At 51.1% G+C, this 26,470-nt stretch overlaps 2 protein-coding genes across 12 annotated transcripts in view; both read right to left on the bottom strand.

Annotated features, from left to right (window-relative positions):
* The window catches only part of SH2D4B (SH2 domain containing 4B), an 89,193-nt gene extending 81,784 nt beyond the window's left edge, over positions 1-7,409 (bottom strand). The window contains exon 1 of one of the 2 annotated variants that reach the window (XM_021072860.1): positions 5,158-7,409. In XM_021072860.1, the coding sequence (XP_020928519.1) occupies positions 5,158-5,341 (184 nt within the window). In that variant the 5' untranslated portion in view covers positions 5,342-7,409. The remainder of the gene's footprint in view (positions 1-5,157) is intronic. The other variant, XM_005671149.3, reaches the window with a different exon arrangement.
* Positions 20,778-26,470, bottom strand: part of TSPAN14 (tetraspanin 14) — a 59,082-nt gene continuing 53,389 nt past the window's right edge. For all 10 annotated transcript variants that reach the window (XM_021074409.1, XM_021074410.1, XM_001926602.6 and 7 more), the window contains exons 7-9: positions 25,914-25,958; positions 23,520-23,639; positions 20,778-22,346 (exon numbers count right to left, since the gene is read on the bottom strand). In XM_021074409.1, coding sequence (XP_020930068.1) covers positions 22,275-22,346; positions 23,520-23,639; positions 25,914-25,958 — 237 coding nt within the window. In that variant the 3' untranslated portion in view covers positions 20,778-22,274. The remainder of the gene's footprint in view (positions 22,347-23,519; positions 23,640-25,913; positions 25,959-26,470) is intronic.

Here is a 26,470-nt window from a genome sequence, read left to right as displayed (position 1 = left end):
GCCTCGTTCCAGATGCTGGGATGGAGATCACGCAGCCACAGCCACCGTCTCACAGCACTCTCAGCTAATGGAGGAGACAGACCGTAAACACACAACAGATACATTTTTTAAAAAGATGAAGGCAAATCCACAGAGACAGAAAGTAGATCAGTGGTTGCTGGGGAAGGAGGGTGGGGAGTGGCCGCTTTTGTTTTGTGATGATGGAAATCAGAGAGGCAGTGGTTGCACATTTTGACTGTACAAATTGCACACTTTAAAATGATTATGGGAGTTTCCATTGTGGCTCAGCAGTAATGAACCCGACCTCGTATCCCTGTGCATGCAGTTTCAATCCCTGGTCTCGCTCAGTCGGTTAAGGATCCAGCGTTGCCATGAGCTGTGGTGTACGTGACAGACGCAGCTCAGATCTGGTGTTGCTGTGGCTGTGGCATAGGCCAGCGGCTATATCTCCGATTTGACCCCTAGCCTAAGAACTTCCATATGCCATGGGTGCAGTCCTAAAAAGACTAGATAGATAGATAGATAGATAGATAGATAGATAGATAGATAGATAGATAAAATGGTTAAATTTTATGTTGTGTGTATTCTACCACAATTGTTTTTTAAAAAGATACTTCTGTATGTGCTAAGTGCTTTGAAGGAAGTCAGGCAGGGGTTGAAAGAGAGCTTGGGGGGGCGCTCCTTGAGAGTCAGTGGTCACTGAAAAGCTCAACATTTAACTGAGAAATGAATAAGGGATAACACCCAGCCTTACAAGGTTTTGGGAACAGTCCATGCAGAAGGACGTAAAATGGGTGGAAGTTAGGAAATTAGGTTGGAAAGTGGCAGAGGCCTGCAAAAGCATTTGTATTTCTTTTTTCTTTTCTTTCTTAACCTTTTTTTTTTTTTTTTCTATCTGTGGGAGCAGGCAAGAAGTAGCTTGGTGTGGGATTTCAATTCCCAGAACAGGTACTGAGCCCAGGCTGTAGCTGTGAAAGCACTGAATCCTAACCACTAGACCACCAGGGAACTCCCAATCATTTGTGTTTCTTTGAATGCAACAGAAGCCACTGAGCCAGGGAGATGCACAAGCTAATTAGTGTATTAAAAGGCACTTTAGCTGCTCCTCAGAGGAAGGTCATAGGGCATGAGCATGAGGCAGGGGACCACTGAGTACATGGGTACATCAGGAATGTGACAAGTAAGTACAGGTTCCCATGCCTGGAAAGGGAACACATGGCGGCTAAGGAGGGCCCAAGTCCAACAGGCGAGGTTGCTGTGGTTACTGGATGGCTCCCAGGAAAACGAGAGAAGGCAGATACCCAGTGAGAAGGACCATGGCACACAGCTTTCATCCAGGTATGGACCAGGCCTACCTGGGCACCAAGTTGGGGGCAGATGCACAGTAGGTATGGCCAAGAGCTGAGATACAGGTTGCTTGATAGGGTATCTCCCTCCAGCCTCAGGTCAGGGCTGCTTGTGGGGGTGGCGCAGGCAGGGCTGGCAGAGACAGGCTGGCCTAACAGGTGGGAGCTGCCTCTTGACCCCAGCTGTAGGGAATGGAGGTGGTGGAGGCTGGTCTCTGGACTTAGAGCCTTCCATAGGCTGGTTGGGGTAAGCACAGGGCTGGCCAAGCAGCTGAAAATAAGGCACCTCCCTGAGGCTGCAGGTTTGGTTTGCCGTGTGGCCAACATCAGCCAAGTTAAAGGAGGAAGTAGGACAGAGAGTGGAAGAGAGGTCTGGCTCCCGGGCAAAGGATGTCAGGATGGACAAGGAGATGGTCAGGGAGGAACCAGTTTGACATTGAGTGAAACTACTAATCAGGGCAGAAGTGTCAAGACCAGGAGGGGAAGCTTCCTGGGTTACGACAGCAGTGGGAACACATATGTCCTGTGTCCTGTGTCTCACCCAGCTCCAGCCTCAAGAAACTGGGATAACTGGGCAAGCACAGCAGGGGCCAGGGGGTGTGAAGGCCGAAGCTCCTAAATGGGCGTGGGTCCCCGTGGTGGTGAAAGAGGAAGCGATTGCAAAGGTCACAGTAATGCTGGAGGGCCCGGCTTAAATCTACCGGGTCTGCAATGTGATAACACGCCTTCCCAGAGTCCCAACAACACCAATTCCTGTCAGACATCAAATTTTGTCAGAAAAGTGACAAATGGCAAACATGACGACAGATGGGAAAACAACAGAAGCTGAGGGTCTGTGTCTTCCACAACAGGGCAGAACACCAGAAGCTCCTCGGTGAAAAATAAAGTGGAAACAAAGAAACAAACAAACAAAAATACACCCAAGTTTCCGTAATAATCCACTTTAAACACTGTATCATCAGTGTTTCCGCCTTCTCTCTGCAGGTACAACTGGAGAGCAGAGAGGTTCTCAGGGACAGGGTACACCTTGCCCTGCCTGAGCCCTGGGGACAGTGAGGTCAGGCCTGCAAGGGGCTGGGAGGTGTCCTCAGAAGAGAGGAGGAAGGTCTCAGGGGACAAGCAGGACTGGAGAGATGGGCAGGAAGAGGTGCCATGTCATTCCAGGCTGACCAGGACTGAGTAAGTTGTGCTCAGGAATGCCAAGGGACTGGCACACCCAACAGACCCTTCCCTAAGCCACCACATGGCTTCCTTGCAACAGGCCTTGATCCTGGCACTCCATTCAGTATGCTCCCTGGGATCTGATCTGTCTGCTCACTGACTCAAGGGCCAAAGTTCTGTCCAATTCACCAAGGTTGGTGCTTAGTCATGATGCCTAAGGGAATAAATGAGTGAAAGAATGAACAAATGAACGTGTGCACAGGTCCTCCACTGAAGTCCAGAGCTCAGAAGTGAATGAATAGGAGGTCCCATCATGCTCAGCGGAAACAAATCTGACTAGCATCCATGAGAATTCGGGTTCGATCCCTGGCCTCGCTCCGTGGGTTAAGGATCCAGCGTTGCCATGAGCTGTGGTGTAGGTCGCAGATGAGGCTTGGCTCTGGCATTCCTGTGGCTGTGGCATAGGCCAGTGACTAGAGCTCCAATTCGACCCCTGGCCTAGGAATTTCCATATGCCATAGGTGCAGCCCTAAAAAGACACACACACACACACACAAAAAAGTGAATGAAGAGAAAACCATCAGTCACTGGACAAGGTCAAAGTCACAGGACGTGTGTCCTGTCTCCTCCTGTCTCCACTTGTAGCATCTAGGTGACTTGAATGGATGTATCAAGTGAGCCATGGCTTCCTCATCTGAGATGGAGTCACAGGGCTATGGGGGCATTCAGTGAGGGCAGGCACATGGTAAATATGAAAGGCCACAGACCAGATAGGGAGGTGTTGCAAGGCTTCATCACGATCCCAGGACGCAAACCAGGCTCTGTGGACTCCGGTCACACAATAAGAAGCTCTCCAGCCCCTGGAGCTGAGCCCCCTGCCCCCAGAGCCTCGCTGAGGTCTGCCCAGATGGCTCTACAGCAGGACTGAAGCAAAGAGCTGAGATCTGAGCAGGATCCTGACCTGGAACACACACATTCCTCAGTGTGCTTCCTCCTCTTCTCCATTTTTTATAAATCAGAAAATTAATTATCTGGAAAAGAGAAAAGAGTCTTCCACACCAGAAACCCAAATGAGTTTAATATATAATTTATATACGAAAATGTAGATGTCAATGCGTGACAAACCGCCGTAAAAATATTTTTGCAGTTAAAGTTTGAGGCATCTGTCTTCCTTCCAGAAGAGCCATGGGAGAGACACCCTGAGGCCCCAGGGCTCAGGCCGGTGGGGCAGGAAAGGCAGTTTGTCTTTTTCTCCAGTAGTGATGCAGCTGCCAGTGCAGCCCCAGCCTTGGCACCAACCACACAGCCAAGTCATGGCTCTACCCCCAGGAGTCCCGCTGGGTTTTGTTCAAAATGGGGATTTCACGCTCTGTGCCAGCTCTATGCCAGACCCAAGGATGGAAGACAGAATGGAGGATGGGCTCTCACTCCAGTGGCTCTGAGTCCCCTGGGAGAGCCAGGCAAGCAGACGATGGATGATACTGAGAGTGTAGCAAGCACTAGGGCAGGGATGGGTCCTACACACCAAGGAGCCACGGAGGAGCAAGTACTTCCCAGTGCCAGGAGCATCCCAAGAAACGGCAAGAGGCAGCGCTTAGAGCTAAAGGAGTTCATCAGGAGGATGAAGGCAGAAGAACTAAACTACACGTATAAAGACAGAGGCTAGAGCAAGACATCCAGATGGGTGCGGGTGTGGCCTGTGACATGGGGCAGGGACCAACAGTAAGCCTGGAGTTGAGAGAGGAGCTGGGTCACCAAGGGAGTCTGTATGTCAGCCCAGAATCAGGACTTTGTCCTGGACTGAAAACTTAAAAACAGATCAAGTCTACACATGACTCTAGGGAACAGCATGGAAGCCAAGAGGAAGGTTGTGGGGAGAGAACAAGAGCGAAGATGAACGGGCTTTGCAAACTGTAAAGGACAGCAGCCACATAAAATGTCCTCCCCAGAAGGATCTTGAGGTCCTGCACCAAGCTCAGCAGCTTGACTGCTCCAGGTGCACTTTCACTCACAGGTGCCCCAGTCCATGGTCCTGACTGGCACATCACTGCATAGTAACGCCCTGAAACATAGGTTGACACCTTGCTTCTTGTCTGTGATTGCTACTGTCACTGGGGTTGATCACTCTTAGTGCAGAACATTCCCTGACCCCCTCTCTCCAAATGCCCAACAGGGATCCAGCACAACCCAAAGCATCCTCTCTCAAGAGGACAGGTACAAGGAGCATAGGGCACCATGCTGGCCTGACTGAGAAGAGCTGTGCCCCCCACACACAAGGGAGGCAGGAGCTGCATGTCTTTGCTGCACCCTGGCCCTCTGACCAGAACCACTGGTGAGGGTCAAGAACATGGCCTCTCCCATACCAGGCAGTCACCCACAATCTGAAATCTCAATGATGTCTTCCCTCCCACAACACGACAAAGCAAGTCCCCATGCCCCAATGTCACTGGGCTCCCCAGGCAGCCCCCTCTGCAGCCTTGGAGCCCTACAGACCTGGTCAGACCAGGCTAAAGGGACAAGATGCTCAGAGAACAAAGGGTGCAGGCCCCGGCCCTCATCCCACCAGTGCCCATTTTAAAGAAGAACACAGTATGACATTAACAACTTTTCCACCTCCTGGGAAGCCAGGGCTCAGTCCTTTGCCACATACCTCGCTTGGCCTTGGGGGGGCGAAGACCTTCAACCTCTGCCAGGGCTTCCCAAGCCTCGCGCTCCCTCCAGCGTCTCAGCTGCTCCTCTCGCATTTTGTAGAAAAGGATGTGCTTCTGCACATCACTGAGCTCGGCAAGCAGCTCAGGGTCGATGTACATATCATGCAGGATCTGCTGCAGCATCACGCCACTTGGGAGGCACACACCAGGTGGGACACCCCAGGCCACTCCTCACCCCAGCTCCTCATGCCAGGGCCACTCCCAGAGCCCCTTCTCCACACAGCAGCATCACTACTTCAGCTCCCAGCCAGCAGTGAACTCATCTCTTCCACCCAGGACAGAAGAGGGACCAGGAAGCAGAAGCAGCTGGGATCTGCAACAGGGATCCGGCACTGAGCACAGTCTAGTCCTTCTGTTGGGTCACCAATCATCACATCCCAGCAGAGCCTGTGTCTTGACCTCCCTTGGGCTCTGGGACAATGGGAGGGCCAAAGCCTCCAGCTCCACAAGGCAATGCCCAGGTTCAGCCTTGCCCGGCAGGTGTCAAGTGATCTGTTAGTGGAAGGTAACGATGACACCAGCTGTATCGATGACACTGCCCCGGCCAACTGGGAACTGATCTCTCCTCTGCAGGTAAGAGGAGGAGGAGGCAGCTTTGCTTATTAATTCCACCCCTTGTGAGCCAACGTCAAACAGCCAGGAGCTTCCAAGCTGCTTGGCCTCACACTCTACCTGCTCCATCATTGCCAAACTTCCTCTTTTCCAGGACCTTGGGCTATTGCAGTAATGCTTCTATACTTGCCTTGGAGGAGAAAAGAGCTTTCCTGCTCTCTGTGTTATAGCCAAGGAAGAAAACAAAATGGAATCAGTAGGGACAGTAAAGGGGCTTGATCATGAAATTCAAGGACACGAAGGAAGCAGGCATCCTCTCCCTCTTCCCTATGATGAGGTTCTAAAGCTGCGCTGGCAGATGAACCCTCCATTTGGGGTCAGTCTTGGTTATCAGAAGTATCCGGAGAGCACCTCAAACAACAAAGGCAAGTGTGTCTACTCTGTCCCCTCCATGCCCTGAACGTGAAGCACCCTGGACAGAGTGGGGTGGTGCTTTCTGCTCGGAAGGAACCCACATCTCTTTGGCCATGTGGATGGGTAGGTGCTACTCATGCTGAGACCCAAAGCCTGCTCTAACAGGTGCTCAGAGCTACTCCCAGCTGCCCTCCTGCTCAGACAAGGAAACTGGGGTTCAGAGAAGGTAAGTGACTTGCTAATGGATACCCGGTCCACTGCCACCCTGCAACTCCATCCAATTTTCAAATATTATGACTCTTTTGATGGCTTGTAGCCATACCAGGAGAAAAGAAACAAACTGTGGCCTGGCTGGGCTGGTGACCTTCATGTCCCCTTCCCTCCCCACAAGGACTAAAGGTGGATCAAGCACCCAGGAGTGATGGAACCAAGGTGTGAATGGCCCCCTTCTCCCTCTTCAAGGTTGACGCAAGACAGTAAGGATTAAGCGGGTCCAGTGACCTTTAAGCCCATGGGGTCAAAAAGCAGTGCGGAGGACCAGGCTGTCCCTCCCCCAGGTCTGACTGGCTTGTCCCCATGTGACCCAGACCTTAGAGCCTCCACGCAGAGACCCCCACCTGCCCTCTTCTCTCTCCTCCCCACCCCAGACCTTTCAGCAACTCCCGCCACTCAGCATCCTGGTTCCCTCAGTTTCCTTGACCCGGACTGTGGGAACCTCCTCCTGCCCTCCCTCCGGGAAGGGCTATCTTTCTGGCCCTGATACTAGGTGGGAGCTCAGCGTCCAGAGAGGAGACAAGGAGGGGAAGGCACGAAGGGTTCTAGCCTCCCGCTGGCAGCTTCTCCCTTTGAGTTCCACAGATGCAACAAAAAGAGGGCGGAGAGAGCACAATACGGAGCCGCGGGGATAGGCAGTGAAGACGAGTCCTCTGGTTGAGCAGTGATGGTGTCATCCAGAGAGGGCGGGTGGCGGCCGGATGGGAACGACTCCACTAACGCCCGGGTTTGTGCCGCGGCGGGCGGAGAGCTCCTGGGCAATCCCAGGTCAGGGGGGCAGAGAGGCTGAACGCCGAGCGTAGCCGGCGCGCGGGCGGAATCCAATTTCCGGGAAGAAGCGCTCGGGCTGGCGCTTCTGGGAGCTGCCCCGCCCCGCCCGGCGCCACCTCTGGCCTGGCGTCTGCGGGGCCTTCTCTCTCCTGGGACAGAGGAGGTCACTCAGCCTGGCATGGGGCGCCCCCTGGCGGCCAATGGTAGGCGGAACTCCTGCAAGTGGGCGATCAGGGCTCAGGGAGCCGCGCAGTAGCCACGCGAGCCTGGACTCGCGGAGATCGGGTGCAGGAGGACCCGTTCCCTCCCCCGAGGCCATGCGGCGGGGACACGACGGCCCTCCAGGGCCCTGACCCCGGGGCAGGGGCACGCAGAGAAAAGGAGCCCGCAGAGGTTCCGGTTAAGGCAGCGCTTGGCTACTGCAGATGAGGCGAGTAAGCTGGCGGTGTTTTCGGACATGGTTTTCTGCCACCATCCAACTGGTTTTATTTTGCTTTCATTTTTCACATTAGCCTATGTGCTATGTTTAACTTTGCATGCTAACACAGTTCCTTCTGGGGGCAGAGGTATGTGCTGGCGATGTTATTACGCAAGTGACTGGAAACCACCTGAATGTCCCTGCCGGGGAGGGGCACACGGTGAGGAACAGTAACGCATGTCGCAGAGAATATGGAGTCCATCTGTCTTCTTGACCAGGGAAAATGTCCATGGCAGAAAAATGAAGAGGTGACATGCAGAATTTTGGGCACAGTGTAATCCGTTCTTTAAATTCTATGTTGGATTATTTTTGTATAGACAAAGGAAAACATAATGTGGAAAACAAACACATGGTTTGTTGCTTTCTTCTTGGAAGAGGGAGGGAGCCCACTTTAGACAATTCTGTATTGCTTCTACAATGGGTAAGATATATATAATTCATATGACAGAAATTAAATGTATTTCAGAAGCTCTGAAATGTGACCCCCAAAAATTGGCTTCTGGAAGTCAGTGCTGGTGAAGCCAGGACCCACATGCACCGCCTTGTCCACACTGACACCTGCCCCCAGAGAGGGACATGCAGACAAAGCCAGGCCTCCCTTGGCATAGGCCAGCAGCTGCAGCTCCAATTCACCCCCTAGCCTGAGAACTTCCATGTGTCACAAGTGCTGCCCTAAAAAGAAATAAATTTTAAAAGGCCAGACCTCCCTAGTCAGGAAGGCTAGAATTTTGGCAGGGATAAACCATTCTTGTGGCCAGAGGTTACTAAACTGGAGAAGGGCTTGGAGGCATTTCTCAGAGACAGAGAACAGGAGGTTGAGGGACAAGCCAGCAGACTTTGGCCAAAATCTAGGAGAGAGGTGATAAGGACTGTACCGGCATTGCCAGTGGGGACCAAGAGGGCAGAACTGGGGGACATTTCTTGATCCCAGAGCCTTCTATCAATTATCTGCTTCCTCTAAAATTGTTTTAAAACTTAAATCATGTAATTCCTCTGCTGAAAACCCTGTAGTGGCTCCCATTTTACTCAAAGCCCAAGGCCCACAGTAATCTGCCTCCCTCCCACTCCTTCAGATAGCCCCTGGCACCACCACTCTCTTTCTTTTTTCTTTTTCTTTTCTTTTTTTTTTTTAAATGGCCATACCCACAGCCTGGACCAGAGATTGAACCTGGGCCACAAGTACAGCAATGCCAAATCCTTTAATCTACTGCACTGGGCCAGGGATAGAACCTGCACTGCCAAAGCAACCCAAGCCACTGCATTCGGATTCTTTTCTTTTCTTTTTTTTTTTTGTCTTTTCTTGGGCCACATCCGCAGCATATGGAGGTTACCAGGTGAGGGGTCCAATCAGAGCTACAGTTGCTGGCCTACACCTCAGCCACAGCCACATCTGATCCAAGCTGTGTTTTCGACCTACACCACAGCTCACGGCAGATGCTTAACCCACTAATCGAGGCCAAGGATCGAACCGGCAACCTCATGGTTCCTAGTCGGATTTGTTAACCATAGACCCATGGCGGGAACTCCTGCAATTGGATTCTTAACCCACTGTAATGGAGTCTTAACTCCACTCCCATTCTTGTTCTCTCCCTTATACTGTCTATTCCCAGGTAGTTAACTCACCTCCTTCAAGTCTTCGCTCAGACTTTTTACTCTTCTATATTCCTTATCCACCCCCCTCCATTCTGCTCTGTTTCTTCCTGTATTACTTACTTTGTAAAATACCATTTCACAATTTGTGTGCTTTTGTCTGTCTCTCCCTATGAGATGACAAGCACCACAAGGGCAGGTGCTTCACTGATGTCCTCAGTGCCAAGAATACTGCTTGGCAGGCACCAGATGCTAGATAAATAGCTACTGGAAAAGGGTACAGATGAAGGATCATTCTTACTGGAACTGATTAGAGGTTGTGTAGATGCTGGGAGGCATCCAGAACAGGACTCTGGAGAAAGGTTGCTGGAGCCCTGCACCTGGAAGCCCTGGGCAGATGGGTTAAGGCTGTGGGGCATTAGGTAGACTGGCCCAGCAACCAGCCACCTGCTCTGGCTGTCCTTTCATGCCCTGACCACAAGGCTCCCTCAAAGGTAGGGTCAAGTGTTGGCCAGAGAACCCCATCCTCTTGGCTTCGGGCAGCCCAGAGCACAGCCAACACATAACAATGGGCGGCAGGAAGGCCCTCCTACATTGCCCCCATCTCTCTGGTACATAAGCACTTGGGGAAGTTGGTCCCAAGAGCACATTTAGGATCTTACTTGGTCTCAGTTTTGTGATCCAAGGGCTCAATGCAAGGCCAGGGGTATTTCTGCTTTGTCACCAGTTAAGCTCCACTGAAAAATCATGGCCATAAAAATCAATAGTGTCCCTGTATGAGCAACAACTACTTAGCAAATACGCTGTGAAAGAGATCCTGTTCACAATGGAAACCAGACAGGAAACACTAGAAATAAATTTAACAAACACTGCAGGGACCTATATGAAGAAAAGTGAAAAATCCTCACTGAGCACAAACCTAGGATTTAAGTTGGTACAGGGTCACACCACCTTCACCATCAGAAAGACCGAATATGGAGTTCCCATTATGGCACAGCAGAAACGAATCTGACTAGTATCCATAAGGATGTGGGTTCAATCCCTGGCCTTGCTCAGTGGGTTGGGGATCCAGCATCGCTGCGAGCTGTAGTGTAGGTCGAAGATGAGGCTCAGATCCCGTGTTACTGTGGCTGTGGTATAGGCTAGCAGCTATAACTCCGATTCAGCCCCTAGCCTGGGAAATTCCATATACTGCAGATGCAGCCCTAAGAAAAAGAAAACAAAAAGAAAGACCTAATATTGTAATGTGTTCAGTCCACCTCTGTGTTAGCCTCTAAGGTGGTTCCCAAACATCTCTGCCTCCTGGTATTCATGACCTTGTGTGGCCTCTCTCACACATGTCAGGGTTAGTCTGTGTGATCAATAGGATACGCCAAAAGCGATGATGTGTCACTTTGGAGATCAGTTTAGTAAAGACATGTCTGCTTCCCCCTCCCTTTCTCCCTCTCTCTTTCCCTCTCTCTCTTTTTACTCTGGAGAGACCATGTCATGAAATACACATGTCCAGGAGCTGAAGTATTTTGCCAACAGTTTCATGAGTGGGGTTGGCAGAGGAGCTGGTCTGGTGAAATTGCAGCCCAGCCAGCAGTTTTACCATGACCTTGTGAGAGTTCCTTAGCCAGAAACACCTAACCAAGGTGTTCCTAGATTCCTGACCCTCAAAAAGGGTGTGCAAAATATGTGTGTAGTTTCAAGCTGCTAAACTTCGGGGTAATGTGTTATGCAGCAACACATAATTAATACAGTCTCAAAGAATCCATGCATTTAATACAATTTCAAGCCTGAAATTTAATTGGGACATGGGGGAGAGACTTGATAAAATGATTCCCAAATTAGCTGAAAGAATGAACAGATGAGAATGGCCTAGAAAATACTGAGGGGTATTGAACTCTGTATCACCAGTATTCAGACTCATAAAACAAACATTTCAATTCTGACACAAAAACAGGTAGATTGAAGTGAGACAGGTCCAAATACATACATAATTATTTAGTTTGTGATCAAAATGACAGTTAATACGGGAGAAAGGATGGATATTTGTTCAGTCAACAGAGCTCTTACCTGTGATTCTGCCTGGAGAGCCCTCCGTGGTCGCGACCTTGGAGGCTCTGTGGCATACATAAGAATAATTACTGCATCATGAGTCATAATCATGGAAATTTCAGTGACCTTTGGGTTTAGAGGAGTTCCTGTCGTGGCGCAGCAGAAATGAATCCGACTAGGAATCACAAGGTTGCAGGTTTGATCCCTGGCCTCGCTCAGTGGGTTAAGGATCCAGCATTGCCCTGAGCTGTGGTGTAGGTCAAAGATCCACAGGCTGGGATCCTGTGTGGCTGTGGCTGTGGCTGTGGTGTAGGCCAGCATCTGTAGCTCTGATTTGACCCCTAGCCTGGGAACCTCCACATATTGTGGGTGTGCCCCTAAAAAGCAAAAATAAGATAAAATAAATAAAATAAAATAAAATAAAAGGGGTTTAGATTAATAAATCATGGCATGTCTATAGGATGAAATGCTATACCGCCATTAGAATTGATGCTGAGAACATCTTTTGGCATAAACGGGTACTCATGATGTATTACTAGGGGGGAAAGCATGTGTAGTATGGTCCCAATTTTATGAATCAGGAAAAAGAGTATCTTATCCCCCTATTGTCCTATTAAAAGGAAAGGCCCATGAACTTCTGAAAACCTTGCTAGGTTGGGATACGTCCATTTGGGAGGCCAAGCTGGGGTGAGCCAAGTTGCTCCATATAACATGGGACTGAAAATCAGGTTTCCTGAGCCCAGAGATGGCAGGGGAAGAAGCAGGGAAATAGCCATACACCCGGGACTATGGACCACCCTGCCGCAAATCTTCATCAGAATGATTTAACTCCCAAAACACTTGCTGTGAGATTTCTTATTTAGGAAAGGGGGAGAAAAAAGTGAACTTTATCCAGTTCTGCCAGGAAAGAGGAGGGACATAAAAAGGACCACTAAGCGGCCACAGGAGTCAGAGGCATGTGGGTTAGCAAGCAGAGTTCATGAGCAGGTTTGGGGCTTTCCCTACCACGAATTGCTGGAATCCTAGTACGTTTACAGAGTGAGGACACCCAGGCTGACATTTGTAAACAGAAAGACAACAGCACAGACACACATGTTTATGTTTACAGAGCCCAGGGTTGCAGCCAGCCAGGCCTGAACTTCCCGGCAGAGCTTCTCAAGAAATCAGGGCGCTGCCCAGGCTTTTTGTCAGCTTTAAACGGATGAGGTGAATTATGTAGGGCCAGGCTCTCAGTAGGTGACAATGACTGTTGTTTCTTGCTCCTTAATATGCGACCTGGTTCCTCACTAACGGTGAATCAATATATTGGGAGTTGGTAGGTGTTTGTAGCTAATTCTGTGTCCCCAGACTCCCGCTTTAAAGAATAAAGTCAGGAGTTCCTGCTGTGGCTCAGTGATAACAAATCCGACTAACATCCATGAAGGCAGGGGCTCAATCCCTGGCCTCATTCAGTGGGTTAAGGATCGGGCTTTGGGGTGAGCTGTGGTGTAGATGGCAGACATGGCCCGGATCTGGCGTTGCTGTGGCTGTGGTGTAGGCCAGAAGCTGCAGCTCCGATTTGACCCCTAAGCCTGGGAACTTCCATATATTGCCAATGCAGCCCTAAAAAGACAAAAAGAAAAAGAAAAAAAAAAAAAAACTGGGCCCCACACCCCAGTTTCTTAGACCATCTTACAGATTCTCTTTTATCTGAGACTCCTACAAAGATCCCTGCCCCCTGCAGTTTCCAAGACTGGCCTTGCGAATCACAGAGAAGGGAGCTAAGCTCACTTTATTTTATTTATTTATTTATTCATTTATTTTATTTATTTATTTAGCTTTTTAGGGCCGCACCCGTAGCGTATGGAAGTTCCCGGGCTAGGGGTGGAATTGGAGCTACAGCTGCTGGCCTACTCCACAGGTACAGCCACACAGGATCCCAGCCACATCTGCAAACTACACCACAGCTCACAGCAACGCCGGATCCTCAACCCACTGAGCAAGGCCAGGGATTGGACCCACCACCTCATGGTTCCTAGTTGGATTCATTTCCACTGCACTACAGCAAGAACTCCCTAAGCTCACTTTAAAGTGCAGTTATGTTTGAAAAGAGATTCAAATGCACACACTGCACACCAGAGTCATCCCAGGAATCATTCAGGAGAAAAAGGGGAGAGTGACACGGAAATCTGTCATGATGGTGTTTCCATGGAGCAGAGCATTAAGGACCTCTCGGTCAGAGGAGAGGTTTAACTTTTAGAAGAGATGACCTGATGTTCTGTTGATGAAGGAGGAGCGGATGTCATCCTTAGAGCCCAGGTGATACCCACACTCCTGAATTTGACCACTGGGTGGGTGGCAGTCCACTCAGCTGAGATGGGTGAGACATGAAGGAGCAGGTAGGGATTTGAGGTTGAAGAAGAGAAGACAAGTTTGGCGTGTCTGTGGGAGCTGACAGGGACATGGTCTAAAGCAGCTTTGCTGACACCCAGGCAGCATTTGGCCTGAGCCATTTGTTCCCAACTGAGAGGGCAGCCAGTGGCCCCAGAACGCCTCTCTCAGTGGCTAACCCTTACCGAGGGCGCATCAGAGACACCCTAACTCCTGCCACCCCAGCTCCACTTTTCACATGAGAGACTGGCTCCTTTGGATTCCTTTCCTGCATTATTTTATTTTATATTTTATTTTACTTTATTGTTTTATTTTATTTTGCCACACCCATGGCATGTGGAAGTTCATGGGCCAGGGATCCAACCTGCATCCTCATGGATCCTAGCTGGGTGTTTCTGCTGAGCCACAACGGGACCTCCTTTTTAAAATTTTTTTGTCATTTAATGAGTTAAAATCTTTGACATATGCATATGTAATCTTTAGATGAGAGATGCTGGTTTTGTACTGGTTTTGGTTTTGGTTCTTTTGAAAAATGATCGCTAACAAAGGGCACAGGAAAGACCACTGCCTGTCAGGAATGGGAAGCCTTGCCTTGGTCCCTGCAGCACAATCCCCACCCCAACCCCAGCCCTATCCATATCACCCCCAACAGGAGGTATCCAGCCTGGTCTACATGTCTCCAGGGACTGGGTTGAGAGTCCCTCCCAGAGGCCACTCCAATTCTTTGCATAGAGGACCACAGCTGTGCTGATTTTTAAAAATAGGACAAAACAAAAACAGATCCAGAACTGAAAAAGCCCCACAATCTTCCCTCCCATCCACAGCTAACAGAGCGAATGACTGCTTGGGCCCAAAGAATCACCTACAAACAAGGCCTGCACCCCTGGGCTCCCTGCAAAGGCACGGGGAGACTGATATGGCTGGGCCGTGAGGGCAGGAGAAGGGACAGCATGGCCCAGAAGGTGCTACCACCAGTCAGAGCAGAGGTGACACCACTGGGCTCATGTGGCCTTAGAACAGACCTGCAACTGAGGCCATGTTTCCTAGCATCCTCCTAACTTTGGGACCTAAATAAATGGGGCCTAAATAAAGCCCACATTGTTCTAGACACAAAGATTTTCTCCTGAGGGCCCAGGTTAGCACAGTGGAACCCCATGAATGTTCTACACGTGTGCGTGCGCGCACACACACACACACCCTGGCTCCACTCCTGCTGAGGCTGTCCTGCCTTAGCAGTGGACATCCTCATTTGTCAGAGATGGACGGCCTCCCGGCCTTGGCTTCAGGTCTGCTCCAGGCCCCTCCCTTGGACTCAGCCCCTCACTCTGAGGCCTTGGGCCTGAGCCTCTGTTCTCTTTACCAGCAGTGGGACCAGGTGGGGTCCAACCCCTCCCAGGACCACTCTAGCCTCCCCCCACCCACAACCATCCAAACATCATTATTGTTTTCAGGGCACGCCATGTCCTACAAGGCCTGGTTCCAGGCCCTTTCTTCTTCCCAGTCCAAGCTCCTCTAATCCCATTCTCCCCACAGATCATCCGTCTTGGAGCCCTGGAAGGCAGGCAGTGGCCCTCTGCCAGCCGCCCTCACCGTCTCTGCAGATAGACTGGCCCCCTTGGCAGGTGGGAGCCACTCTGCTTCTGCTGGGGGCTCCAGGAGCAGCTTCTCCGGCTGCGCTGGTTTCTAGCAGGATCCACAATCCAGGCACGAGACAGCCCCTCTTCCTCCGCCACCAACCCCCACCCCCGCCACAACTCAGAGAGGAAACAGACCTTGAACTCCAAATACCTGCTGAAGCTCCCCACAGGCCTCAAAACCTTGTTCCTAAAAGGACAAGGAAGTGGGTCTTTTTATTTCAGCCTGGCTGGCAGCTTGAGCTGTTTTCATGCAACCCAGGCAGCTCAGCCTGGTGGGGACTGGTAGCTATGGATAAAATCTCAGTGACTGTATAAACAGTCATTTGGCAGGGGGTGGGATGTGAGGTTGCCTACCAAGTAATCTAGACCTCTGTTAAAATGCTTTACCCACCTCATCTCACTTAATCCTTGAAAAAAATCCCATGTTGGTAGTGTTTTTTATCCTGATTTTACAAAAGACTTAAAGAGGTTAAGCAACTCACCGAAGGCCACAAGGCTAGTGAGTAGTCGGTAGGTGGGCAGTCGATACCACCTTTCAAGTTTACCAGGCACTCTCATCCACATGAACTCAACTACTCCCAGAAAATTTGTGAAATAAAATTGTGGAGTTCCCGTCATGGCTCAGTGGTTAACGAATCCAACTAGGAACCATGAGGTTGCAGGTTTGATCCCTGGCCTCGCTCAGTCAGTTAAGGATCTGGCGTTGCCGTGAGCTGTGGTGTAGGTCACAGATGCAGCTGAGATCTGGCATTGCTGTGGGGAAGAGGCCAGGCAGGCAGATCCCAACCCAGTGTGCCTTCTCCAAGAGGGCCATCAACCCAGCAACCGGACAGTGAGCCACCTGGACCGAAGGTTCCATCACAGGTCTGCCTCCCTGGCTCTACAGCTCCCTCCCTGGCAAACTTGGGGCAGCCCTGAATCTTTAGTGCACGTTCTCATCTGTACACAAGGATGCCATCCAAACCACGCCTCCAGAGATGGAGGCAAAGGCAGGCTGCGGGGCCACCTTGCTCAGCCTCCCTGTGGAAGCTGTGCTGTTGTGGGCCACAGGCTACTGAAGGAGCTGTCACCCACCTCCTTCCACAGCAGCACCCCTCTTGGCCCAGAACCAGCCTGCACATCCCAGGTACTCAGGCCACCCTCACCATACACCAGCCCCAGGCACACCCAGCCACTCTTACAAAGTCAGCCCACCTCCCCAGGAAGTGTTTAAAAGTCTTTTGGAGTTCCCGTCGTGGCGCAGTGGTTAACGAATCTGACTAAGAACCATGAGGTTGCAGGTTCGATCCCTGCCCTTGCTCAGTGGGTTAAGGATCCGCGTTGCCATGAGCTGTAGTGTAGGTCACAGATGCAGCTCGGATCCTGTGTTGTTGTGGCTGCAGTGTAGGCCAGCATCTGTAGCTCCAATTAGACCCCCAGCCTGGGAACCTCCATGTGCCGCAGGTGCGGCCCTAAAAAGGCAAAAAAAAAAAGACAAAATCTTCTAGGAATTCCAATAACAAAATATTGGGGTTCTCATAAGCCACCGTCAAGCAAACACACCCCATAACTAAAATGTCCATCCACAGAAGTATCACAGGGATTGGCAGCCTTCCCAGGGCTCACCCCCTTCCTCAGGACACTGGTTCCACATGGTTTCAGTGGGATGGACAAGCACAGGGGCCTGAGGATGTCCCCTCAATGGCTTTGCCACCCACGCCATCCTCATCAGAGTGAGGCTCAAGGTGGTCCATGGTGGGGTCTCGCCTCCCTCTGCTTCATGTGGTGGGGATGCTGTGACAGAAGAGCAGACAGGGGAAACCAGATCCTGCTGGCATCACTAAAATCACTCGATCAAGCCCTGAAACTCACCCCACCTCGGGACTTTCCAGGTTCAGGAGACAAAATCCTCCCCTCATTGTTTAGGCCAGTTTGAAATGGGTTTTCTGTTACCTGTGGCTAAATATAATCCCCATTCTAGAGCAAGCTCTATTCACTCCTGGCAGTCCTGCTGTGGACTGTGAAAATAAACTAGGGATAGGTTTGCGCCCACGGAGAAGTATTTCTGAGATACGGTGAGTAGAACTAATTGTAGAATATTATGTAAAACACAAGTGTTTTGTGTGCAAAAGATATCTCAATGTGCACGTACGTTTCCGGGTGGGTACTTAATAGCGGGTGTCTCTGGGGAAAAGGATACGCGCATTTTACTCTACACACTATGCTTGGATCGCTTTTACTTATACATTTAAAAAAGAGATTAGTTTAAAAGTCGTTTGAGGTGATAAAACTACAGTCCGAGGTGCTAATTTAGTTTGGCAGTTATTAAACCATGCTTTGGAAGCCCCTGCTGAAGCAGAAGATGCAGAGCACAGGAAGAAAGCAGAGCGATGAAATGATTCTCTCAGAATCTTTTAAGGCTTACAACTTCCTCCTTCTCCAAAAGCTGGACTCTCTAAAACGGGTAGGGTTCACCAGAACAGTATCCACTTACTAACTTCCTCCCCCAGAGTTATACCACGGTCACTGTTCTATAGTGCCAGGGTCAAGTTTCCCCCAGGCACCCTGGAGCCCCCAAAAGCGTTTTGATCATGTGAGGAGGAAAAGACAGGTCTTGCTGAGTTTACAAGGAACTAAAAAGGCCCTAAAGGTGCGTAATTCTCCAGATTTTTGGAGAGCGCCCAGATGAAGGAAGCTTCAGGAGGCACTGTCTGCCCTGGAAGGCTGGCAGCATTCTCTTGGATGACAGACAAGCATGTGGAAGCACCTCTACCAAGATCCATCAATGGGGACAGTGTGGGGGCAGACATCCTACAGACCATGGCCAGGCACCTCACATGACTTAGAGCTAGAAAGGCCCACCTGTGAAGGTTATGCAGCCACCGTACTCACCTGGTACAGCGCAGGGTGTTGGACCACGCAGTGACAGAGCTGAGCTCCTGACACCTGGGCAAGATGCCCTGGGTGCTGGGACCACTGCAATAGCTCCCTGGCCTTTCTTTGTTGCCTCAGCAGCCACCTCCGAGGTTGCTGGCCAAGAGGCAACCAGGTAGTCTCTGCTGAGACTGAGTCTCTCCTTCCTCTGCTGGCTTCTGACCCAGCCTCCTTTTTTTGGGAGCTCTCCCCCTCCCCAGGGTCCCTAAGATTGCAGTGGCTCATACTCACACGCATGCCCATTACTGCCCCAGTGGCAGCCCCTGCATAGTATCCCCTGGAGGGAAGGCTGTGTCCAATTCCTCACCGCTCAGCAGAGAAAATCCTCCAAAGGCTTGCTGGTGGGTGGCAGCTCTGGCCACGCAGGGAAATGAACTTGCCACCCAGAGCCAGGGCCTCCGGTGCAGGGTAGGGCTAAGCATGAGGATGATGTCTTGTTCTCCCAAAGCTCCCCCACTCCTCAAACCAAACCAGGAACCCAAATCCGGGTATAGAAGCACAGATCCATACCCTCTGGTTTTCTCCAGATTCGTGTCAACCTGCCAAGGCCCAGTAACTGGATAATCTTTAGGAAACTGGTATTTTTCAGCCTTGCTCTGGGTGCTGGTTTTGCTCAGCAGGAGTCAAGAGATTCAGAAACAAGGCTGGCAGGAACCAAACCACCTCATTTAATTGCCAAGTGCAGGTTCTGGGGCGAGGCTCCCAGTGTTTCCACCCAGCTCCTCTAAATCCTCAACCAGTAACTCACCTTTCTCTTAGTCTCTTGTTTGGGAATGAAAATGCCTTCCTCAGAGATGTTCGGGTGACTGAATCAGTTTTTAACTGGTGAGTACTCCAAGTACTTCCTATGTTCCAGGAAGTTCTGGATCCATTCATTTTTATTTTTATTCATGTGGGGAAGCCCAGCACAGTCTTATGCATCAGCACAGATGGCTTTCCTGCCCTGGGGGCACGGGAGCCCCTGGAGCCAGGCAAGCGCAGGCAGGTGCAGCTGGAGGTGGGATGAGGATGGACAGGAGAGGGTCAGAGCCCTGGGAGCTGAGGCCCAGAATAGACAACTTTGAGGACAAGGTGGTCAGCAGCTGCAGAGGCAAGAGAGGCCCTGAGGCTAGTGACTGAAGCAAGGGACTTTCAGTCAAGTGAGGAGAATAACAGGTAGTGGCGGGAGGGGGACAGTGAGCCCAGACTAGCAGCTGCCTGGAAAGGAAGGCAGGAAAGCAAGAGGGCCAAGGCGAGTTTTCTGGGAGGGGGATAAGGAGGGAGGGGGTGAGAAGGAGAGCAGGTGGGGAAAATAACATTGCAGCAAAGTCCTGGGCTGGGGGGCGGGAGGAAGGTCACAGAAGGATAAGGAAAGACCTTGAAACTTTATTTATGTATGTATGTATTCCTTTTTAGGGCTGCATGTGCCCGGGCTAGGGATCAAATAGGAGCTGCGGCTGCCAGCCTACTCCACAGTCACAGCAACACCAAATCTGAGCCGTGTCTGCGACCTACACCACAGCTCATGGCAATGCCAGATCCTTAACCCACTGAGGGATTAAGGCCAGGGACTGAACCTACATTCTCGTGGATACTAGTCAGGTTCACCACCTGCTGAGCCACAACAGGAACTCCTAACCCTGAAACTGTAAAGAAAGGGTATGTGGGCAGGCCAGGAGCAGAGGTGCAGAGGCATGGGCTGGCCTCTATCTCAGTCTAAGAGGTCAGGGAGTGGCTGGGGACTCAGGGGAGGCCGGGTGGGCTACACGGTGGCTGTACGCAGAGCCCAGTTCCCTGGGCACCCTTACCCTGCCTTTTTTATCCTCATCCAGCTCAGTCAGATGGCTGAAAGTGGCCAGAAAGCTTTGTAATCTTACGAAAAACAAATCCAATTCTGAAAAAGTCAGAGGTAGACTTCACCCTGAACTGGGCTATGACCTGTGAAGACACTTGCATAGAGTCCAACCACCAGGTCCACTTGAATCGATGGGACAGCAAGAGCTATGCAAGAGCTGTTGGTGCCCACACATTGGCAGTGGAGGCCTGGGCCCCCTGACTCCCCCAAGGCAGGCTGGGTCAGATCTGTACCTAGCGAGGTGGACACTGCCACTGACCCCCCTCCACAGGTAGGCCAACAGGTACAGGACACGTGGCTCGTGTAACAGCTGGTCCTAGATTCCAACCCAGTGTCCCCAAGCTCTTCTGCCTGGATCTTACTGCCTGGGCTGATACAGTTATATCCTAAAATAATGTTTCCTCCAGGCCAATGGAGTCAAAGTTCTAGCTCGTGCTTCCAGCTGGGCATAACGAAGCCATACGCTAGCTTGTTCCAGTTGTACCCTCCATACAAAGCATCACTGAAAGTGGCATACAGAACCTAAAAAAAAAAAAAAACACTCGAAATTTATTTCAGATTGTGCCAACCACTGACCTTCCTGTCCTGCCTAGCCACACTCGATCCTGCTGGTTCCCTCACCAGCTGAGTTTACCACGGAGATGCTTAATGCCCTCTTGACGTGACCCAAAACAAAACCAATCAGAACAACAGCATTAATATAAAGATATATTCCACAAAAGAGTTTGGCAGTCAAAGAAAAGCATCACACTTCCTAAAAAACAAGCATTCTTCTTCCTTAGTCTACAAAGAAAATTGTAAAAAAACAAAACCAACATCATCAACAAACACCCACCAGTATACACCACACTAGCATGTACACTTCGGCAAGGAAGTAAAGGGAGCACTCCATCCCCGAACGACGAGGACAGGACTGGTACAGGACCCAGAGAAGCATTAAGAGTGTAGCCCCGCCAAAGATGCACAAATGTCCCAGCTACCCCCAGGGGGCTTATTCAGTACACGAGACAGACTTCATTTCCAAGAGCAAGCCCCCAATAGCCCTGACTGGAAGGGTGGACACGGTGACCAAGATACCCCATCAGAGGGTGGAGGGTCACCACAAAAATCAGCAACGAAATGTCCAGCCTCTGCACAGCTGCAGGCTGGGGTCTATGACTCGGCCCAGCGGCCTTGGCCCGAGGGAGAGGCGAATGCCAAGCTGGCCAGCCGGCCCTTAGCACATGGCCTGGAGAGGAGCCCTGGCCAAAGGTTTCCGGCTGGCCGTCTCTGGGGGGCTCCCTGGCTCTGCAGTGGGGAGGGCCAGGGTTCAAGTTCCGGGTAACAGTTTCAGTAGCACCAAGACCAGAGACAGTGAGGCCAAGTGAGGGGGGGCGTGGGGGGTATGTGGGCTGGGGGTGCGCAGATGTGCAGCTGGGTGACTAGGCATGAAAAGGAGAAGCTGGTGGGGTTGATTCATGAAACACTCAAGGGAACTGAAAGGGGTGATTTCAGTCCCAGACACCATGTAAGGCTGTTGAGAGAAGAATGCCAGAGGAAATGAAGACGTGGTGTGGGAACATTCTTACTCTATAAATAAACTATTTACACACTTTAGGAAAAGAAGAGCTGACTCTCAGAGGAGAGCCGTGCCCACTGCCCCCTCCTGCCATCAGGGCATAATGCTATTGAGGCTGGAGGCAGTTCCTGACCCTGGGGGCTGGGAGGGTGGTGGACAAGGCACTCCTGCGGCACCAGCCCACGCACTGGCTCAGGCTTATTTCACTTGGACATGGCTGAGGATCCTGCCAACACTCCGACTTGTGCAGACACTGCGGGCCCTGCTGGTACTCAGAGGTCCACATAAGGTGCAGCTGGCTTCCAGGCCAGCACCAATGACACATGAGTGGTGAGGAGGCCAGGATGCAACCACCAGAGCCATCTGTCCCTCAGGTCACCTCCCCCACTGAAAGACATGTCCTCTGACTCCAGGCAGACCCCTGCGGGGGTCTTGGCCACAAATCTGTGCAGGGGGTCCCTTGGTCTTCAGCGCCGGCAAGCAGAAAACAGAGAGGTCACATCAAGTGGGTGCTGAAGATGGGGTGCTGGGTGCGTCCGTTTCCCTCTGGACATAAAGTTGATGGCAGTGAAGGGCTGCGGCCTCCACGCGTGGCTCAGCTCTGCTCGTCCACCTCTGGCTCCTCAGAAGTGGTGACCTGCCTTCACCGCTTCAATGTCAGAGATCAGGGTTCTCGCCAGGAAGATGCCAAATATCTGAAAACAAAGCCGCAGAGGCAGCTGCTGTCAGCATCAGGGCCCAAAGGGCAAGGTGGAGCCCGGCAAGCCCACCGCCACCCCCCATGCCTGCCCACAGGGGCAGAGGATGCAGAGAGCAGCAACCAGGCACACGGCAAAATGAGACCAACCCACAGTTAAAACAAATGAGCCCCTGCAGCTACCAGGCTGGGTCCCTAGAGCCTAGAAGGTGCAGTCAGCAGGCACCACAGACGCAAAGTGGACATTCAGCCTGGCCTCCAACGCGACCATGTACGTCACACACCACAGGCCCGGACATGCTTCATACCCAAGGTGAAACCAAAAATGACAGGGTCACCCTGACTGGTTCGGATTCCCAAAATAACAAATTCTGAATGTTTCCTGTAAACCTGAATTCCGTAATAAAAACGAGATTCCCCGATCTGGGCTATGCTGATGTCTGAAGCTTACATCCCTGACCTCGGTGACCGAGATAATCATGTGGGAAAACTGGTGTTTTTCTACCCGGAGCAGACTCCTGTGAACTTGGTGACCTTAGGAATTTTCCTCCCCACCCCTAAATTCTTGTTGTGGTGGGTATTTGATGAGCCACTCCTTCTGAAGTCTGATTCCCTTGCCTGCTTTGCTAGCAAATTGTTTTCTTTCCTTTTCTAGATGCTTCTGTCTCTCAGCCTTCCTTTGAGATCAAACAGCTGCGTTTGCTGAGTGAAGGAGGAAAAAGTGTGTGAACAGCTGGTGACCCCAGGCCCACCTTGGTCACCCCTTCAATTGGGGGGGGGGGTCAGAGCCAAGCATTTGCTAAATGGTGGGTTTTCTGCTTCTCCTCCACGCCTTGGGCACACTGAAAAAGCTCCTGGTTTCTCTGATTCACTAAATTCTTTTTTTTGGTCACACCCACAGCATGCAGAAGTTCCCAGGCCGGGGATCAAGCCTGCGGCACAGCAGTGACGACACCAGATCCTTAACCTGCGAAGCCACCAGGGAACTCCTCTGATTCACTGAATTCTTGACTTTCTCCTACCAGTTCTTCTCCCTGCAGACACTAGGCTACTCACTCTGGGGCCTCCCACACCCTCAGCCGCCAGCATCTTTCCACACATGAAATCTGTCTCAAGGGAACAGGTAAAGCCACAAGGGGAGAGGAAGCCACAAAGGGCAGTGGGAACAAACCTGCAGCAGTGAGATGGCGATGAAGACACCGGCCACAATGTAGATGTTCCGGGGGAGCCAGCCCTCCAGCGCCTGGATGCAGCCTTTTGTGAAGATGGACTCGTCCCATTTGCTCTTCAGCTGCAGGAAAAGAGGACAGTGGCTTGAGTCCCCAACACAAGGGCTGAACCCACCCTGGTTCCCCAGGGCTCCCCCCAGAGACAGGGTAAATCTCCAGGGCAATGAGGGACCTGAGAGGCAGGGGGCAAGACACAGGGAACTCTTCAGGAGAAACACTTCTACTGCAGTTCCCATCGTGGCTCAGTGAAAACAAATCTGACTAGGATCCATGAGGATGCAGGTTCGATCCCCGGCTTTGCTCAGTGGGTTAAGGATCTGGTGTTGCCGTGAGCTGTGGTGTAGGTCACAGACGCAGCTTGGATCCTGAGTTGCTGTGGCTGTGGTGTAGGCCAGCAGCTGCAGCTCCGATCAGACCCCTAGCCTGGGAACCTCCATGTGCTGCCAGTGCGGCCCTAAAAAGACAGAAAAAAAAAGAAGAAAAAAAAGAAAGAAACACATCTATTGTCTCTGTCTCTGTTCCTCCCTGGGCAGTTTGCCTTTTTTTTTTTTTTTTTTGAAATTGTCTTTTTAGGGCTGCACCCTTGGCATATAGAATTCTCAGGCTAGGAGTCAAATCAAGCTGTAGCCGTGGGCCTACACCACAGCCACAGCAGCATCAGATCCGAGCCACATCTATGACCTACACCACGGCTCACAGCAACACCAGATCCTTAACCCACTGAGGGAGGCCAGGGATTGAACCTCATGAATACTAGTTAGGTTCATTACCTCTGAGCCACAGCGGGAACTCCCAGTTTGCATTTTATAACCTGCCTAACTAAAGGATTCCTGGCTATGACCTTTAACCCATCTGTTAGGCCCGCCACAGATTTCAAGGTCAACATGTTCAACATACGTCCACAGTCCACATCTGGAAAGGGGAGGGGGCTGGGAGGCTTGGAGAAGGAAGGTGTGCCTTAAAGGGAGAAACTGGGAGAAGAGGGTTCAAAGTCTTCTGAGCCAGAAGGCAGGGGCAGTGGCTTCTCAGAGTGCGTCCCTGCAGCCCAGGTGAGCCAGGCTCCGGAGCCAGAGCCAGCAGGATCAGTCACAGGCCAACAGGCTCTTTCCAATGCCGACCCCCAGTGGAGGCTCCGTAAGCACACAGCAATGTGGCCACAGCACCCATGGCACACCCTCCCCCTCCACCCTGGCCAATGGCAATCAGCCCCACCTATGAAACATGGATGGAACACTCTTCATTAGGGACCGAACTGTGTCCCCCTAAAATTCTTTTAAGCTGAAATCCTAACCCCCAGTCCCTCAGAATGTAACTTGGGGACAGAATGTTTAAAGAGGTAAATAAATTAAAATGATGTCACTGGGGGGAGCCCTAACCCAATATGACTGGTGTCCTCATGAGAAGAAGAGATTAGGACACCAACAGACACAGAGGGAAACCTGCAGGACTCAGGCAGGAGAAGGCACCCTTTACAAGCCAAGGAGAGAGGCCCTCAGGAGGGACCAACCCTGCAGACACCTTGCTTTCAGACTTCCAGCCTCCAGAACTGGGAGAAAATAAATCTGTTATTTCAACCACACAGTCTGGGTAACTTGTTATGACAGCCTTAGCAACTAACACAAGTGGCAATACAGTTCCTGACTGGAGAATCCAATGCTGACCCAGGCCCTTCCCTGGGAAGGTAAGGTCTCTGCAGAGGGAGCTGAGGTTTTCCAAACTGGAGGGTCACATCCTTAGTGTCTGTTGCCAACAGGAAGGGGGTCTGCAGATTCCCCGAGATCTCTCCTTCAGAACAGCTGTCATTTGCACCACCAGAGGCCACCAGAGCAAGACTGGGTAGGGACTCGCCTCTTTTCACATCCAAGAGCACACTCCCTGTGGCCTAAAGAAGCCCTTAGAGTACTGAGCCGTGCTCCTGCCCTGAGCCCTTCTCCCTCCCTGTCGTCACCACTGCCTCCATAGGCAGCTTGACCAAGTCTGTAGCTCCTGTAGCTCCGTCCTGAACCCCTAAATAACAGACACCTCCTGGGACCCCAAAGGAGCCTCTTAAACATCATCTTTGTTCCCCCAAATTTCTAACCTCTTTCCACTAACATAACGACTGCTAGATTTTGTCATTGTGGTTCGCAGGGATTGAAATCACACCCATCACTGTTCCCATGGGTGTTGCCGCCAGCTCAGGAAGGGCATGTGTGTGGCCATGTGCTCCCAGCTTAGATGGCACCTCTGAGCTTAGTGTCCCCTAGCCTCCCCACTCCAAGTGGCACTTGGGCTACATCAGGAAGCTGGACCTTATGGAATAAGCCTGAAGAATTCAAAGTCAATAGGGCACTCACCTGAGTCCTGACATCATAGCCACACTGTGTGTTCACAACTTTTTGCTGTAAGAAAAGCAGAAAAGATTAGTCATTTTTGTGTTCTTGAGAAGCTGGGTGGTAAAAGGCTCTAAAGAAGTCACAACCAAACACCAGCAAACACCCGTACCAATTCCATTACAGCCCATGCCCTTCCATTATGCTGCCAACTAACCTGTCATACTAGGATAGGGGTTGGCAAACTTTTTATAGGCTAGAGAGTCAATATTTCAGACTTACTGTGTAACTACTATTCAATTCTGCTATTGTGGCATGAATGCAGCCACTGACAATATGCACAGGAATGGGCACAGGTGCGTTTCAATAATGCTTTATTTATGGACACTGAAAGCTGAATTTCGTATGATTTTCACATGTCACAAAATACGATCCTTCTTTTATTTTCAACCACTTAAAAATGGCTGAAACCATTCTTGGCTCGCAGGTCATCCAAAAACAGATGGCAGGCCAGATTTGGTTCAGGGGTTACAATCTCCTAATCCCTGTGCTAGAAAGGAAAAGCTACACTTCCTAAAGAT

The sequence above is a fragment of the Sus scrofa genome, chromosome 14, assembly GCF_000003025.6.
Source record: "Sus scrofa isolate TJ Tabasco breed Duroc chromosome 14, Sscrofa11.1, whole genome shotgun sequence".
Classification (NCBI taxonomy): domain Eukaryota; kingdom Metazoa; phylum Chordata; class Mammalia; order Artiodactyla; family Suidae; genus Sus; species Sus scrofa.
This window is presented reverse-complemented; position numbering and strand designations above follow the sequence as displayed.